The 14,111-nt window shown below is 32.8% G+C and overlaps 3 protein-coding genes across 3 annotated transcripts; 2 read left to right on the top strand and 1 right to left on the bottom strand.

Annotated features, from left to right (window-relative positions):
* The first annotated feature begins 483 nt into the window (after positions 1-483).
* On the top strand, positions 484-4,736 carry LOC131015416 (probable transcriptional regulatory protein At2g25830). The gene is made up of 7 exons (XM_057943801.1): positions 484-794; positions 884-1,047; positions 2,820-2,881; positions 3,310-3,466; positions 3,589-3,863; positions 4,122-4,242; positions 4,430-4,736. The coding sequence occupies exons 1-7, from the start codon at positions 698-700 to the stop codon at positions 4,520-4,522; spliced, it is 969 nt and encodes a 322-aa protein (XP_057799784.1). The 5' UTR covers positions 484-697; the 3' UTR covers positions 4,523-4,736.
* Positions 4,737-5,278: 542 nt separating this feature from the next.
* Positions 5,279-7,078, top strand: LOC131015477 (protein yippee-like At4g27745). Its single transcript, XM_057943901.1, has 3 exons — positions 5,279-5,535; positions 5,670-5,796; positions 6,644-7,078. Exons 2-3 carry the CDS (start codon positions 5,704-5,706, stop codon positions 6,869-6,871), a joined length of 321 nt encoding a protein of 106 aa, XP_057799884.1. The 5' UTR covers positions 5,279-5,535; positions 5,670-5,703; the 3' UTR covers positions 6,872-7,078.
* Positions 7,079-10,274: 3,196 nt separating this feature from the next.
* Positions 10,275-12,923, bottom strand: LOC131015360 (carotenoid cleavage dioxygenase 8 homolog B, chloroplastic). The gene is made up of 6 exons (XM_057943735.1): positions 12,565-12,923; positions 11,511-12,254; positions 11,179-11,372; positions 10,909-11,098; positions 10,712-10,814; positions 10,275-10,620 (listed from the first exon to the last, which is right to left on the bottom strand). The coding sequence occupies exons 1-6, from the start codon at positions 12,865-12,867 to the stop codon at positions 10,475-10,477; spliced, it is 1,680 nt and encodes a 559-aa protein (XP_057799718.1). The 5' UTR covers positions 12,868-12,923; the 3' UTR covers positions 10,275-10,474.
* Positions 12,924-14,111: the final 1,188 nt, after the last annotated feature.

Genomic DNA, 14,111 nt, shown 5'->3' with positions numbered 1-14,111 from the left:
CTATTTTTTTCTTTTTTCTTTTTGTAGGTTATGAATCACTTAGATATTTTAATGTGTTGGGAATGATTCATATAAGAGAATTTGTGTTAGAAATTTTAAAATTATGCATAGGTGATTCAAAGTGAATCATATCTATTGATGATAAGTAAATTATTTTATACGTGCGTGTGTTGACTAAGCAATAAGGGGTTAATGTCTAAGGCTAAAGGTTTTGGATTCGAATTTCTTGTGGTGCGGTTTTTAAATTTTTTTATTTAATACTGTTAAATTATATAAAAAAAGTAAATTATTTTATCGATTGAGTGTGCTTCTTTGACGTAATAATATTGTTAGAAATGTCCAATTAATTATCTCGCATGCTTGCTGTTATTTGAATTGAATATATATTACTAGATGCCTCTTGTAATTCTAAAAAAAATTAAAATTATTATCAATCATATTTTTGTTTATGGAAATGTAAATTAGTAACTTAGAAATCAAAGTAACAAAAAATACTGTATTTATTAGAAAAGGGTATTCCTAATTTTAAGCAAAATGGGGAGTAGTGATGTAGGAAGAAAGAAACATTAAAGCAAACAAATTAGAAAAGAAAAAAGGGGAAAAATCATGGTTTTCTAGGGATTTGATTTTGCAGGATAAGAATTTTTTCACAAGGATGAAAAATTTCTCGCCTTGATTCAATCCAAAACGTAGAAAAATGTCGTCTTCAGCAGCAATCAGAGGTTTTGGTTCATTACTCACCAGATTTTCAAATGGGGTTTCTCTTAAACCCCCAAGCTCTCTCTCTCCTCCCAGTTAAAACCCTTCCTCTCTCTAAAATTTGATTCGTTTGTAGCGTAAGTGGGATTTCTTGATTAACGACTCAAATTTTCTTGTGGCACAGGAACTGGTTATTCGATAAGAAATTTGTCTTCATTTTCTAGGTATTCGTGTTTGGGAGATTGGGCTTCGTTTTCTCAGCTTAATCATGGAAGCTCTGAGAGGAAGATTTCAACTCGCGCGCCGCTGTGTATGGGCAGACGATCGAGTAAAATTGCCGGCAGAAAGGTATTCAAATCTGTGTGTGTTTGTGTGTGTGAGTGTGAGATTGTGAGATTTTCGGTACTAGTACACCCATTCGTGCGATGCACGATCAACATCGAAATTAAATGATATATTTAAATAATAAATATAATTATTAAATAAAATCAAAATATAAATAAATACAAAACATGTTTAAAAATTAAAATAAAATAATTCATGTCAATTACTCAATAAAATCCTGAATTTGAAAATATAAATTTTCAACTTTGTATAAAATTCAATGATAATTACAGTTATTAAATAAATTTAAAAATTATTCGATGGTGAAAATTAGCATTACACATTATTATTATAGGGTATTACATGTCATAATAAATAAATAAATAGATATTTTAATGCAAAAACATAAATAAAAAAGTCGTAAATTTTAATGAATAGAGATAAAATAAAATATATTAATTTTTTTTTTCATAACTTATTCGTTTTAAATTTATTTTTCATGATTATTATACTATATTAAATTTAAGAAGCATATTTTAGAAAAGAATTTTACTATATTGAATATTTTATCATGAATCAAATTTAACTTTATTTTACAATATGCAGATTTTAATAAATTAGATTTTAAATAAGCTTAACAATTTTAGAATTTTTATTTTAATAGTGTAATATTATTTCATCGTTGATGTGCTTTATATTACTTATTTTTGTGTACGTTTTTGTTACATATTGAGTATATCATAAATATATGTGGAGGTGGTGCATATATCTTTGAAAATTTATATGCAGGTTTGTGTTTTAAAAAACGCATGTTGCTAATGAAATATGCAAATTTGTAGTGATACATGCAGGATCCTGTTTTTTTTTAGGGATGTAGGATCCTGTTTTCAAAATAATAAATTGATTGTTTTATTTATTTAGTTGTCAATTTTAGAGTAGTGGATAAGTATGTGTCTAACTGACACTTAGATAGATAAATAAATACATGTTTAATTTTATATTTATCTTTTAAATTGGTCAACATTGTGGGTTAGTGGGATACATATGGAGTTAATTTAACGTGAGTAAACTGGTGTAAATAATGTGAGTAAACTGCTGTTAAATAGTTAATAAGATTCTGTTAAAAATTTAACCCTAACCATTTTTCCGTTAAACTGCTTCTTTATATAATATATAGATATCAGTATCAAAATATTTGTAGTTCATCACTTGAGATGAAAAGACATTGATTTAGCAGAGCTCGTTCATACAGATTTCGATGAGTTTTATCGTTGTAATTTAAGATTGATTTTTGTATCCTATACTCCGATAAAACAATATTGATCTAGAAAAAAGTGTGTTGGGGAAAAAAAATCAATTTTGAAGGAGAAGACTTGTAAGGTTTGAATATTTTGAGCATTAGATCTTACTCTTCACGAAGAGAAGTCACATTATCGTATACAAATAAGTCATATTCACAAGTGCGGGATAAGATTAGATCTAGATTGGAATTGAATACTGAAATGTGAACTAGATAAAACTGTTTAAAAAAGCCAATTGCCGATGCTTAGACTTATTAGAATTTCGATTTACTGAGATCATTATTATCTAATAGGCACCAAATTGGCAACGTCGTTGAATTTGTTAATTGAACTGAGAGTTTGAGCTTACCCAAAGGCTGATAAACTATGTGACTGAGGGAGAAGAGCTGAACATCTAGAAACACTTGTTGCTGTTGATTTGGATCTATACTGTATCGTATCTGCAAAATAAGGACGGCTTGGTTTTATGATTGTTTTTCTTTTTCTTCAATGCAGACTTCAAATGATCTCAAGAAGGGGAAGCTGTACGCTAGATTTGGGAAGGAAGTTGTATCTGCGTAAGTTAGTTGCTATAATTATTGGGCAACGTGATATGGCAGTTTTCATAGCATATCAGCTAACTTGTATTTAAAAGTGAACTATGAAGAGCACTTGTTTACCTCAAAACTCGATGTGAAGCTACTTAGGCAAGGTGCTTTGTTAATGAAAAATGGATATTAAAACTTATGCACATTATTTCAAATTTCCTGCACAATGTTTGCCAATTTATTTTCACGAGATCTTGTTTGTTGTCGAATTTATGGTTGTTCCTACTATCTTGTAACTCGCATTCTTGCCCATGTAACCAAGCCATCAAAACGTCATACTTTTGCATAAAAGGCATCTCGTCCCGTATAGCTCTTTGCACTTTTTTAAACAACTTCCAAGGTCCCGCCTTTTCAGTTTCTTAATTTAGACCATGGATTTTATTTTGTGAATGTGGCAGGGTTAAGAAAGGTGGTTCGAGTCCAGTATCAAATACAGCTTTGGCTGCTTTGTTTGAGAAAGCAAAGGAGCTTGATATACCGAGGGATATTTTAGATCGCAACATCAAGAGAGCTTCAGAGAAGGGCCAGGAATCCTACATCGAGAAATTCTATGAGGTGGTCTGCTGTACTACTTGCTGTAGCTGTTTTTCACATTAGGCATGTCGGAATTCTCTCTTACTCACTTTTTCGACAGATTTGCAATCATATCAATAAAACAATGTTTTTTCCCCCCTCAGGTCTATGGCTATGGTGGGGTAGGAATGATTGTCCAAGTTTTGACAGATAAAGTAAATAGGTCTGTGGCAGCTATTAGAGAGGTCGCGAAGGACTGTGGTGGAAAGATGGCAGATTCTGGATCGATTATGTTCAAGTTTAGACGTGCTAGAGTTGTGACTGTAAAGGCTTCTGATGTTGACAAAGACGAGCTTCTTATTATTGCCTTAGATGCTGGTGCGGAGGACGTCATTGAGCCCTGGATGGATGAAGATAATACGGAAGAAGATTCTGAAAGGTTTAAGAGACTTTTCTTTGCTTAACAAGTTTATGATCATCAATCTTGAAATATTTACACTTCACTAGGTACATAAATTATTTTCGTGATAATGACCAAATGCTTATTTTCTTTCCTTCAAATGATCTAGTTTATAGCCATGGTGTAGATTTACCCAAGATACAAAAACTCTCTCTCTCTCATAACATTTTAAGAGTGCATATATTTGTGAGTCATGAGATTAATGATTTTTAATCTATCTTGTTTTCTTGGTGATAGACGCTATAAAATTGTAAGTTCGATGGACAACTACGATGCTATATTGACGAAATTACGCGAGGAAGGGCTTGCATTCGAAACGGATGGTGGATTCGAGCTTATTCCCATAACATCGATTGAGGTATGCCAATAGAGGATTGCTGAATTTGTAATGCATAGACCCTCATTCACCATCTTATATTATACAGAATCATTCTCTCTGTCTAAAGCAACATTAGTTTCATATTGCTCAATATGTGAGGTCTTCTCGTAGTTTCAAGTGTCCAACTCGAGTGTAGGGTTACAGCAGTTATCGTTCTTGGTTGCAGGTTGATGATGAGGCTATGGAGTTGAACAAGGAGCTGACGTCCAAACTGCTCGAGCTAGACGATGTCGATGCGGTATACACAGATCAGAAATAATTCTTACCTTCTAAGTAGGGTTGTAAACGAATCGAATTGAGATTTTGTATTCATATTTGAATATTAACCGAACCGAATAGAATATTTATCGAATATCAAAATTCGAATATCGAATCTAATACGAATTATTTGATTAGTTAGCAAGGCTACTGGTGGAAGAATGACTTCGATTTAAAATTTTGATTTTATAAATTGTGAGGTTTTACTTTTTAAATTGTGAAGAATAACTTTAATGCATGTATATTACGATTCTTTGCGCTTTTTCTTCTTAAAATTGTCAATTACTGATATAAACGAAAGTAATATTTGATATTAGAAGATATGATATTTTATATCAGCAAAAGTAATATTTCATACAAAATATCTTATTTACGTTTCAGCGATGTTTTATTTAATCTTATAAAATCCTATCAGAAGTTCTTGTGAAAAAATAAAAAATATACATATAAATAAAAATATATCAACTTTTCTTTATTAAAAGATAAATTAAATTGTGACAAAATATAATGAAAAGCTAAAATAAATTATGACAAAATATAATAAAATACAGAAAACAAATATTAAAAAACACTGAAAAAAATAACGCTATAAAAACATGAAGAGGAAAACTGAAAAAAAAAAAATTAAACAAACTGCATAAAGTGAGAATCGAACCCACGTTAATATGAAGGAATTTAATATCATTGCCACTGCACCAATAGATATCCTTTGTGATAGTTTCGATAAATATGTTTTATTATATATATGAGCGGTCTCATCGCTTATAAGTATTTGCGATAAATTAAACAGAGCCCAATTCTACACTTTCAACCCATTTCCCCTCAAATATCTCCTCTCATTTTAGGGTTTCAGAATCAGAAAAGAATCAGCGCCGCTACTCCTTCACTCTTCTCCCTCGTTTCCTTCTTCTTCGCTCAGCGTGAAGCCGCGGTCGCCGATGCTTAATTTTGCTTAATTTTGTGACTGGAATTCATGTGTTTTGATGCATATTTCTCTTTAATTTTGCTATGGAGGTAAAGAATTTGAGTGTGTTATTTCTGTGGGGTTTTCGTTGTTCTTGATTCAATTACATATTGTTCTTGAAATTTGCAACCTTTTTTTTTTCTGTTCCTTTTTCGGAATTCTGAATTATGGTTTTTGGAATCAGTGAGTTCTTATTGGCATAGAAATTCTCTAGTTGAATGGACGAATTAGTCGGCCCTCGTCTCTACAGCTGCTACAAATGCCGGAATCATGTTTGCCTTCATGACGATATAATCTCCAAGGCATTTCAGGTGAAACATTTGATCTGTTGTGTACATGTTAATTTGTAAATGTTTAAGCATATTGTTTGATGCCGGAATCATCTCTGCTAGCAGCTTTTTTCAATCCTCGTGTGATGCATTTTTATGTAGAACTAAGTTGCAGAATTGTATCATGCCATCCTCAGCTTTTTTAGTCTTCGTGTGATGCATTCTGATGAACTAAGTTGCAGTGTTGTATGATGTCGCCATCAGCTGTTTTGGTCTTCGTATGATGCGTTTTGACGTAGAGCTAAGTTGTGTCATGTTGCACGCGGTTGTTACTTTTTGTTAAAGTCTTTGTATGATGCAGTTTGATGTAGAACTAAGCTGCAGAATTGTATCATGCCATCCTCAGCTTTTTTAGTCTTCGTGTGATGCATTTTTGATGAACTAAGTTGCAGTGTTGTATGATGTCGCCATCAGCTGTTTTGGTCTTCGTATGATGCATTTTGACGTAGAGCTAAGTTGTGTCATGTTGCACGCGGTTGTTACTTTTTGTTAAAGTCTTTGTATGATGCATTTTGATGTAGAACTAAGCTGCAGAGTTGTATCATGCCACCATCAGCTTCTTAGGTCTTTTGTATGATGCATTTTGATATAGAACTAAGCCGTAGAGTTGTGTGATGTCGCCATTGCCCTTTTTGGTCTTTGCATGATGCGTTTCAATGTAGCACTGAGTTGCATGAATATATACTTCTTGAATTTGCAAATTCTAATTGAAGCTCATTCGTCATCATGGCATTCATTTGGTTGAATAAGTTTTTCTGTCATTGCATCGGGGCAACTTGTATGGTTTGTATCTTGTTATGCAACATCACGAGTGATTTCTATGTACCAGGGACGACACGGACGAGCCTTTCTGTTCTCCCACGCCATGAACATCGTTGTCGGGGCCAAAGAGGACAGGCATCTAATGACTGGTCTGCACACTGTGGCTGATATCACCTGTGCAGATTGCAGTGAGGTGTTGGGGTGGAAATACGAACGGGCTTTTGAGGCGTCGCAGAAATACAAGGAGGGTAAATTCATATTCGAGAAATCAAAGATTGTGAAGGAGAACTGGTAGCCCCATGTAGTAAGTCTGATGTGACTCTGCCTGAAAACTCATGAATTCATTCCGTACATACGATTTTATTTGTTTTTAAGTGTCCATCATGTACAGTCATTGGTCGAAATATCGAAATGCAGCAGCGTTTGGATCGTGTTATTATTATGTATTTCAAGTTTATAAACAAGTTTGTCTTTGTGATAATATAAGTCCTCGTCTTGTTAATTTGTATGTTACAGAAATTTCATCTCTATTGTGTCCATTGCATTAATCCTCTTTAACTCTGTTTCAATATGATGCACAAATCAGTGTTTGGCAACACAAATAGAACTAGGCGCTGGTGCACTGGGTGAGCAAAATATCCGAATTCGAATATCCAATCCGAAATTTAAACTTTGGTTCGGATTAATTGGATCTTTGGATTGGATCAGATCGAATTTTAAGTAATTTTTAGATTTTCGGATCGTATCGGATCTGTACTTTTAAAATTTGAACTAATCTGAAATCCGAATTAGATTTAATATATATATTATTTTTTTTTAATTTGAAATTTTGAAATATATATATATATATATATTGTATTTTGGATTTTTAGATTTTGTTTGTATTTCGGATTTTTTCGGTTCAGATCGGATTTTATCGAAAATTTTCGGATTTTCGGATTCGAATCTACGGATTATATGGTTCGGATTGGATTTTATTTTGTTCAAACTTCGGATTTTCGGATCGGGTCGGATCAGGCAAAAAACAGATCCGTAATTCGAATGCTCCAGCACTAGAACCGGCCCTTGAAAATTCTTGTTTCATAAATCAAGAAAATGTTGCTATTATTTTCTTCTGAGATTGGAAAAGTAAGTAAACTATTGGTAATAGTAAATGATTGATTTCTCCAATGATTGAATCTTTTTTATTCCTTCACGACTGTCTGATTTTGGCTGCCTTTGTATTGTAAACATTGAGAGGCAAGACCAACAAGCAAATTTCCAAAATCAAAAGAGAAAAAGCTCATTCAACTCTTTTTGTGTGCAATTTGTATTATGTTAGTTTCAAGCTGCTGCAGTAGAAGAATACATATTATAATATGCTGCAAATCAAAATATTAAAGCTTATCTTTATATCCAAAAACTGACAAGGCTGTTTTTTAATCTTGCTATCTATATCTATCTATCTATATAAAAGCTCAACCACTTATATAAATAGTAAGTTATGTTTTCCCGCCAAAATCACTTTATTATTTTTAGAAATAAACTTTTTTTATTTAATTTTAATTTCGTCTACTTCATATTATATGAATATTTTTTATTGTAATTTTTCATATTGCCCAAACTAAAGTATTAGTTAATTTTTTTTATCTTTTAAATATTTTATATTTACGAATAAAATGTAAACAAATTGTTCAATAAATAATTATACTATTATTAAAATATTTATATTGATGAGATTTATGATTAAAACTGTACTTTAAGATATTTATTTATTATTTCTTGAATATTTAATCAACATATGTAAAACATCTGAAATTTAAGATTAATCAAACATTATGATTGTGTATCAATTATGATTCCAAAAAATTAATTATAACATAATCATAGCTCTATAATTTATTGCATTAGTTATTTTTAATCTCTTAAATATGTTATAGGTAATAGTTATATTATATATAATTTTTTAAAATGGAATATATAGTACATATTTTTGTATAAAATGATCACGCATGTTCAGTAAATGTAAACAAAATATTTAGTAAATGTAGGTATTAGAGATGTAACAAGTGGTGGTGATAATGATGATTATGCATCTACCCATCTCCTTGAGGATATATTACTTAAAGCATCTGATGTTTCAATACAAGACATCATTTTAAACACTTACTCGTCCTACTCTAACAACATCAACAATATATAATTTTTATTTGAAAGAACGAGTAATAAATGTTGCTACTCATATATTGTACAACATAAAATTTTTAACATTAATAAAAAATTAAAATTTTAAATCTACATAATACTTTAAAATAATATTTTATTATCAAAAAATAATATTTCTCGCACGGGAGCCAAACTACATATGTATATATTTTAGTACTGTATATATACAAATGTAAGATTTCTTTTAAGAAAGTAAATGATTTATTTTTTTAAAATTCAGTTAAGTGTAATTATTTTGAATTGACATTTTCACATTCTTGCTTTCTTTTTACATAGAAATAGACGCTTCATGAAAAAAAATTCATCTTCATGAGTTCAAACTGTAATAACGAATTTGATTTTATTCTAAAATTTTTAATCCTACTCTTAGTTCGTATTTTCTATTGAAAAATTATAAAGTTGATAAAAATGTAGTAAATCACTTGTCTTGATTGAAAGTTGCTACTCTATAATGATCAGACAAAAATATATTATTACATACTTAATATGGTCATATAAGGTACACTTAGGCTACAAACTCATTTTAAAATAAAAATTAAAAATCATGAAAATGTAATAAATTATTATATGAGTAGAAAAAATTATAATAAAAATATATTTGTATAATTTAGAGTAGACGAAATAAATTAACAAATAAAATTAAAAAATATAATTATTTCCAAAGACAGTAAGGTGGTTTTTGGCGGGAATATACAATTAACTACTTTTGAAAATGGTTGTGCTTATATATAATTAATGTAATTCTATTCATAATTCTCCATTTTACTCTTTGCAACCACTATTTAAAATAATAATTAGAAATTTGCCCTATATTTATATATGAGGATTATAAAGAGTAAATTGGGGCTATGGATAAAACCACCCCTATAATTATTATCTTTTCGAAGGCCGAATCCAATTGTTTTTAGGCCCTTTTTTGCTTTTGAATCATTTATTTTGAATCTTGAATTTTCCTGATTCTCGTTGATATTCATTAGATAAGAAGCCTCTTCATAATCTATTTTTAGAGCACGTCTCTGTAAATTGAAAGTGGAATTCATTTTCCTTTCCAACTTGGATTTCTTGCGGTTTATCGAATTTGTTCGGATCCGCCTTTTCTTCCGAAAAAAAGGAAGGAGAAGGATCTTCTTCGGTGGATCCCTCTTGTTCCTGTTTAGTCCCCTTCGTTTCGAAAGCTTTTACTATTTTAGCTAATTTTGCTATTTCTCTTTTAGGATTTTGAATTTTTTTCAAAGTAGCCAAGTAGCTAGGGTTCAGTTTTAGCCTTTAGGTCTCTAAATATTTATATTCGTGTTTTATGAGACAATACTTTGGTTTTGTTTTTTTTTCATTCAATTTTCAATACTTTGATCTTCTAGGTGCATGTTACGACGATATTATTTTTATCATTCAAACTCTACTAATGTACATTCAGCTCAAAAAGAAAAGAAAAGAAAAAAAAATACATATATAGGACTATTTACTGGAAATATGCAATTAATATAAACAAACAATTTAATGACTCAAAATATCCTCCCTATACACAAAAATCCACATATATTTTACATATTTCACAAAATGATGATTACGACACAAACAATCTCACAACATTATTAGTCACTCGTATACATAAAATTATACTATATGCTATATATATATATTTTCCAACATTAATTGTAAAATGCAAATTCTACTAATTAATTAAAATTTAACTTCATTTTTTGGGAACCCAACATCCATGCAGGCCATAAGGAAGGCCATAGGGGAATTTTGCTCTTGCAATTTCTTGAAATGTAATTCCATCCAACAACAAAGCATATCCATCACCATTTTTCTCACTAATCATTGAGATCACAACACCTGCAATTTATATACCATTAATTATTCAACTATTAGACTTCAATTTTATTAAAATATGATCAAATTAATTTTAATTTTGAGGTGAGCTCACCATCATCTTCCTCTGTCGCGCCCGGCCTGGCCACGAAGAAGGGCTCCGATGGCACGGAGCCCTCCTCGAACCAATTCTTCGCCTTCTTCCCCTCTAAATCGATCTACGTATCAAGAAAGTGAAACCCAAATGTTCAAATTTCGTCCAAATAGTTCTATACGTTGTAAATTATGATCATGCATATATTATATATATACCTTAGTTAGGGTGTTGGGGAAGTTGCATGGCCTTTGAGCACCACATGCATAAGTATATCTATATTTCTTCCCCAAAAATTTAGGATTTATGCTGCACATATCCATGCCTTTCCCATGTTCATTTGGATCCAATGCTGCTTCTAAACTCCCATTTGGACTCCCATCCATTGGAATCTTGAATCTCCCAACCCTTTTTATACATAAAATTATATTAAAACACACATATATATGTATATATAGTGTGTGTGAGAGAGAGAGAGGGTTTTGTACCTTGCATCCGGCAAGACATCTTGGCCGGTGAGAGAGCGAAGATTTTGAAGGGTGAGATTTTGAAGGATGGTTGTATCGGCGTAGTGTTCGCAGCAATCGGCGACGACGGCCGTCACTCGGCCGTCGTCGTCTTTCTCCTCGTACGCATTGATGAAATGAAACGTGACGAATAAAGGAACTTCCACACTCGCCACCTTTCAAATATATATTTAAAATCATCGTATGCATAAATACGAGGGACGAAGGGAATAAAATTTTAAATTTGATCTTATTAAACAATAATCCCTACTTATATAGTCAAAAAAGAAAAAAATGAATTGAGGGAAACTCACAATTTTGCCACTAGCTTTACACATGATATGCATGAATGCTTTGGACTCAGGGTGCCATTGGAACTTGAACAATGGTGTGGGCTCAGCCTTGAGCAAATTTTGGGCACAATACCTAAGTGGCATCTCCGGGACCACCACGTAGTGCTCCGTGGCGGGGAACGAGTGGACCCACCCGGGCGACGGCCCGCCCCGACAGCCCACCCGCCCGATCACTTTCCTTTCGTTGGTCCCGGGTTCCATCCTCACCACTAGGTATCCCGGGTTGATGAGATCCGGTAATAAAGTCAAAAACTCGCTATCCGTCACAATCGGGTGGGCTGAGTGGACCAGCCCGCCCAGATTGTCGCTATACTCGAACCTCTCCAATGTGTCCAACGTGTCCGGGTCTATGACAATGGACCCTTTTATGGTCTCCGTCAGGCAGACGACCCGCCCGTCGCCCAACCTGATCACTCCGGTGTTTGCGTTGTCGGTCAGCGACGCACCGGAGAAGAGGTTGGCTAGGTCACCTATATAAGCCAAGAAGTTGTCGGTTTTCGGGGCCTCCGAGAATTCGCGGTAACAAAGCTTTTTATTCTTTTGGGAGGCCTTGTACGCCTCCGATTCGACCTGACGGTGGCCCATCACGAGGCGGCCATCCTCGAAGTGGAGGCGGACGATGGTCGCGTAGCCGTCGAAGAGGTGCCGGAAGTTGTAGTCTCCGATGTGCCATAGCCCCGGACCATTTCTTAGGTATGTTCCCTTCTGCATAATATCCAATTATTTAATTTGTGATACACGTAGACATGATTTTGACTATAATGCAACAAAATAATATTTGGAAAATACTATAGCACGTTACTAGCCCACTATGATCTAATTAGTCCATAGCTTTGGCTAACAACGATATTTCCAAATATGCAATATTAATTATAGAAGCAATCTTGTTTACTAGGAAACGTTTTTACATCGTATTTCGATAGTATCAAGATCGTATCACACCATTAATTAATGAAATAAAATACGAGACGAGAAAACACTGTTGCGTTTCGAATAAAAACACACACACACATACCAGCCATAGTGGAATTTCTCCTTGAACATGAAGCTCTCCTTGCCATCTCTCATGCCTAACACTTGTCCATGCAATATGATTCCTATCAATATTTGCATCTTCTTGCTTTGAGGGAGCAACGATTTCCGAAGGTGGTTTTGTTGCAACTTTTGAGACGGTTAACGGAGGGCGATTTTCCGACAAATCCCTACTCGGGAATGTTTTCCCGAGGAAGGACGAGTGCTCGTGTCTGACTCGATTAAAGCTATCGATTCTTTTCGAGCGATTGTAGGGTTTTGTGGGAGGAATGTTGAGAGAAGCCATTGATGCTAACGAGTTGATAAGTGTGTGTGTGTGTGTGTGTGTGTTTGTTTGTGGTAGAAGACTTACATATTTATAGGTGTTAATTAAGGTTGGCACAATATATGTGTAGTATATAGTGTAATGTGTAATTTTATATAGAAATTAGTGGAATCTTGATTGGTGGGATTCCTTTTTACTACAAGACATGGCAACTTACAATCATGCACTCTTTGTGGGCGAAATAGTTATAATGTACGTATTAATTAGTTATATATTATCACTAACTAAAGCGAAAATATATAACCAAGAAAAGGTTTTCCTTGATTATTATTATTATTATTATTATTATTGAAATATCTAGATCTTGTAATATATATAAATATCACGTTATTGTCAAATTTGGCATGCATATGCTATAAGTTTGCGACAAAATTGATCTAATATAATTGAAAATAATTTAAAGTCATGCACAAAATTGATATTTTGTAAAGATCGAGGAAGATTTGAAAAAAATTGATTGGAATAAAACTATAGTTAACCCTATAATAATTGCTAAAAACTTCAGAATTATGTTAGACACAAATCAAAATTGGAAATGTTTCTCTATTAATATCTAACTTAATTTACATATTTAAAAAGCCAGCACAATGTTGTTTTAACATGATTAAAAGTTGCCAACGAGCTCTAGTGGCAAAGCTGAGGCATCCAAAAATTATCTTTTGTGAGAGGTCATAGGTTCAATCCCGCATGCGGCATGTGTGCGGTGATATTTTCTCACTTTAGGTGGTGTTATATTCTCGCCTGTGTGCAGTGTTGTATTGTTTGGTGTTGAGGTCCCATAAGCATAGCGTTTCTCGCCTGCGTGCGATGATGTTTTCACACCGTTTAGGTGGTGGTGAGGGGCCTCTCGTGCGAATTGCATAATTGATTATATTTCTTGTAATTTTAAAAAAAAAAAACATAATTTTAAAACACATGTGAGTATATATACAGCTATAAATTTATTATTGAGATTTGAGGGACATATCCAGAACCAATTTAATTAGATATTAATTAATTTCTGAGAAAAGTCTCAAATTTCCAAAATTTTGTATTAAGTGATATCAAGGGGGGGGGGGGGGGGGGGGAAATAGTACGAAGCCATCTATAGACCAAAACTCATGAGTCATGAGACTAAACAAAAAGATTAATCACTTCATTTTATAACAAATTAATAGTTATAAGAAAAAATAGTCTGCAGTCAGAAATATAATATTATTTTTTCA

The sequence above is a fragment of the Salvia miltiorrhiza genome, chromosome 3, assembly GCF_028751815.1.
Source record: "Salvia miltiorrhiza cultivar Shanhuang (shh) chromosome 3, IMPLAD_Smil_shh, whole genome shotgun sequence".
NCBI lineage: Eukaryota > Viridiplantae > Streptophyta > Magnoliopsida > Lamiales > Lamiaceae > Salvia > Salvia miltiorrhiza.
Note: the sequence above shows the minus strand (reverse complement) of the source record. Positions and strands in the feature narration are given on the sequence as shown.

Coding starts and splice junctions, on each gene's coding strand:
- LOC131015416 (XM_057943801.1), top strand. CDS start 698: ATGTCGTCTTCAGCAGCAATCAGAGGTTTTGGTTCATTACTCACCAGA. Junction 795..883: donor AAGCTCTCTCTCTCCTCCCA/GTTAAAACCCTT, acceptor CTTGTGGCACAG/GAACTGGTTATTCGATAAGA. Junction 1,048..2,819: donor GTAAAATTGCCGGCAGAAAG/GTATTCAAATCT, acceptor TCTTCAATGCAG/ACTTCAAATGATCTCAAGAA.
- LOC131015477 (XM_057943901.1), top strand. CDS start 5,704: ATGGACGAATTAGTCGGCCCTCGTCTCTACAGCTGCTACAAATGCCGG. Junction 5,797..6,643: donor TAATCTCCAAGGCATTTCAG/GTGAAACATTTG, acceptor TCTATGTACCAG/GGACGACACGGACGAGCCTT.
- LOC131015360 (XM_057943735.1), bottom strand. CDS start 12,867: ATGGCTTCTCTCAACATTCCTCCCACAAAACCCTACAATCGCTCGAAA. Junction 11,099..11,178: donor GATGTCTTGCCGGATGCAAG/GTACAAAACCCT, acceptor ATGTATAAAAAG/GGTTGGGAGATTCAAGATTC. Junction 10,815..10,908: donor TCCCCAACACCCTAACTAAG/GTATATATATAA, acceptor CTTGATACGTAG/ATCGATTTAGAGGGGAAGAA.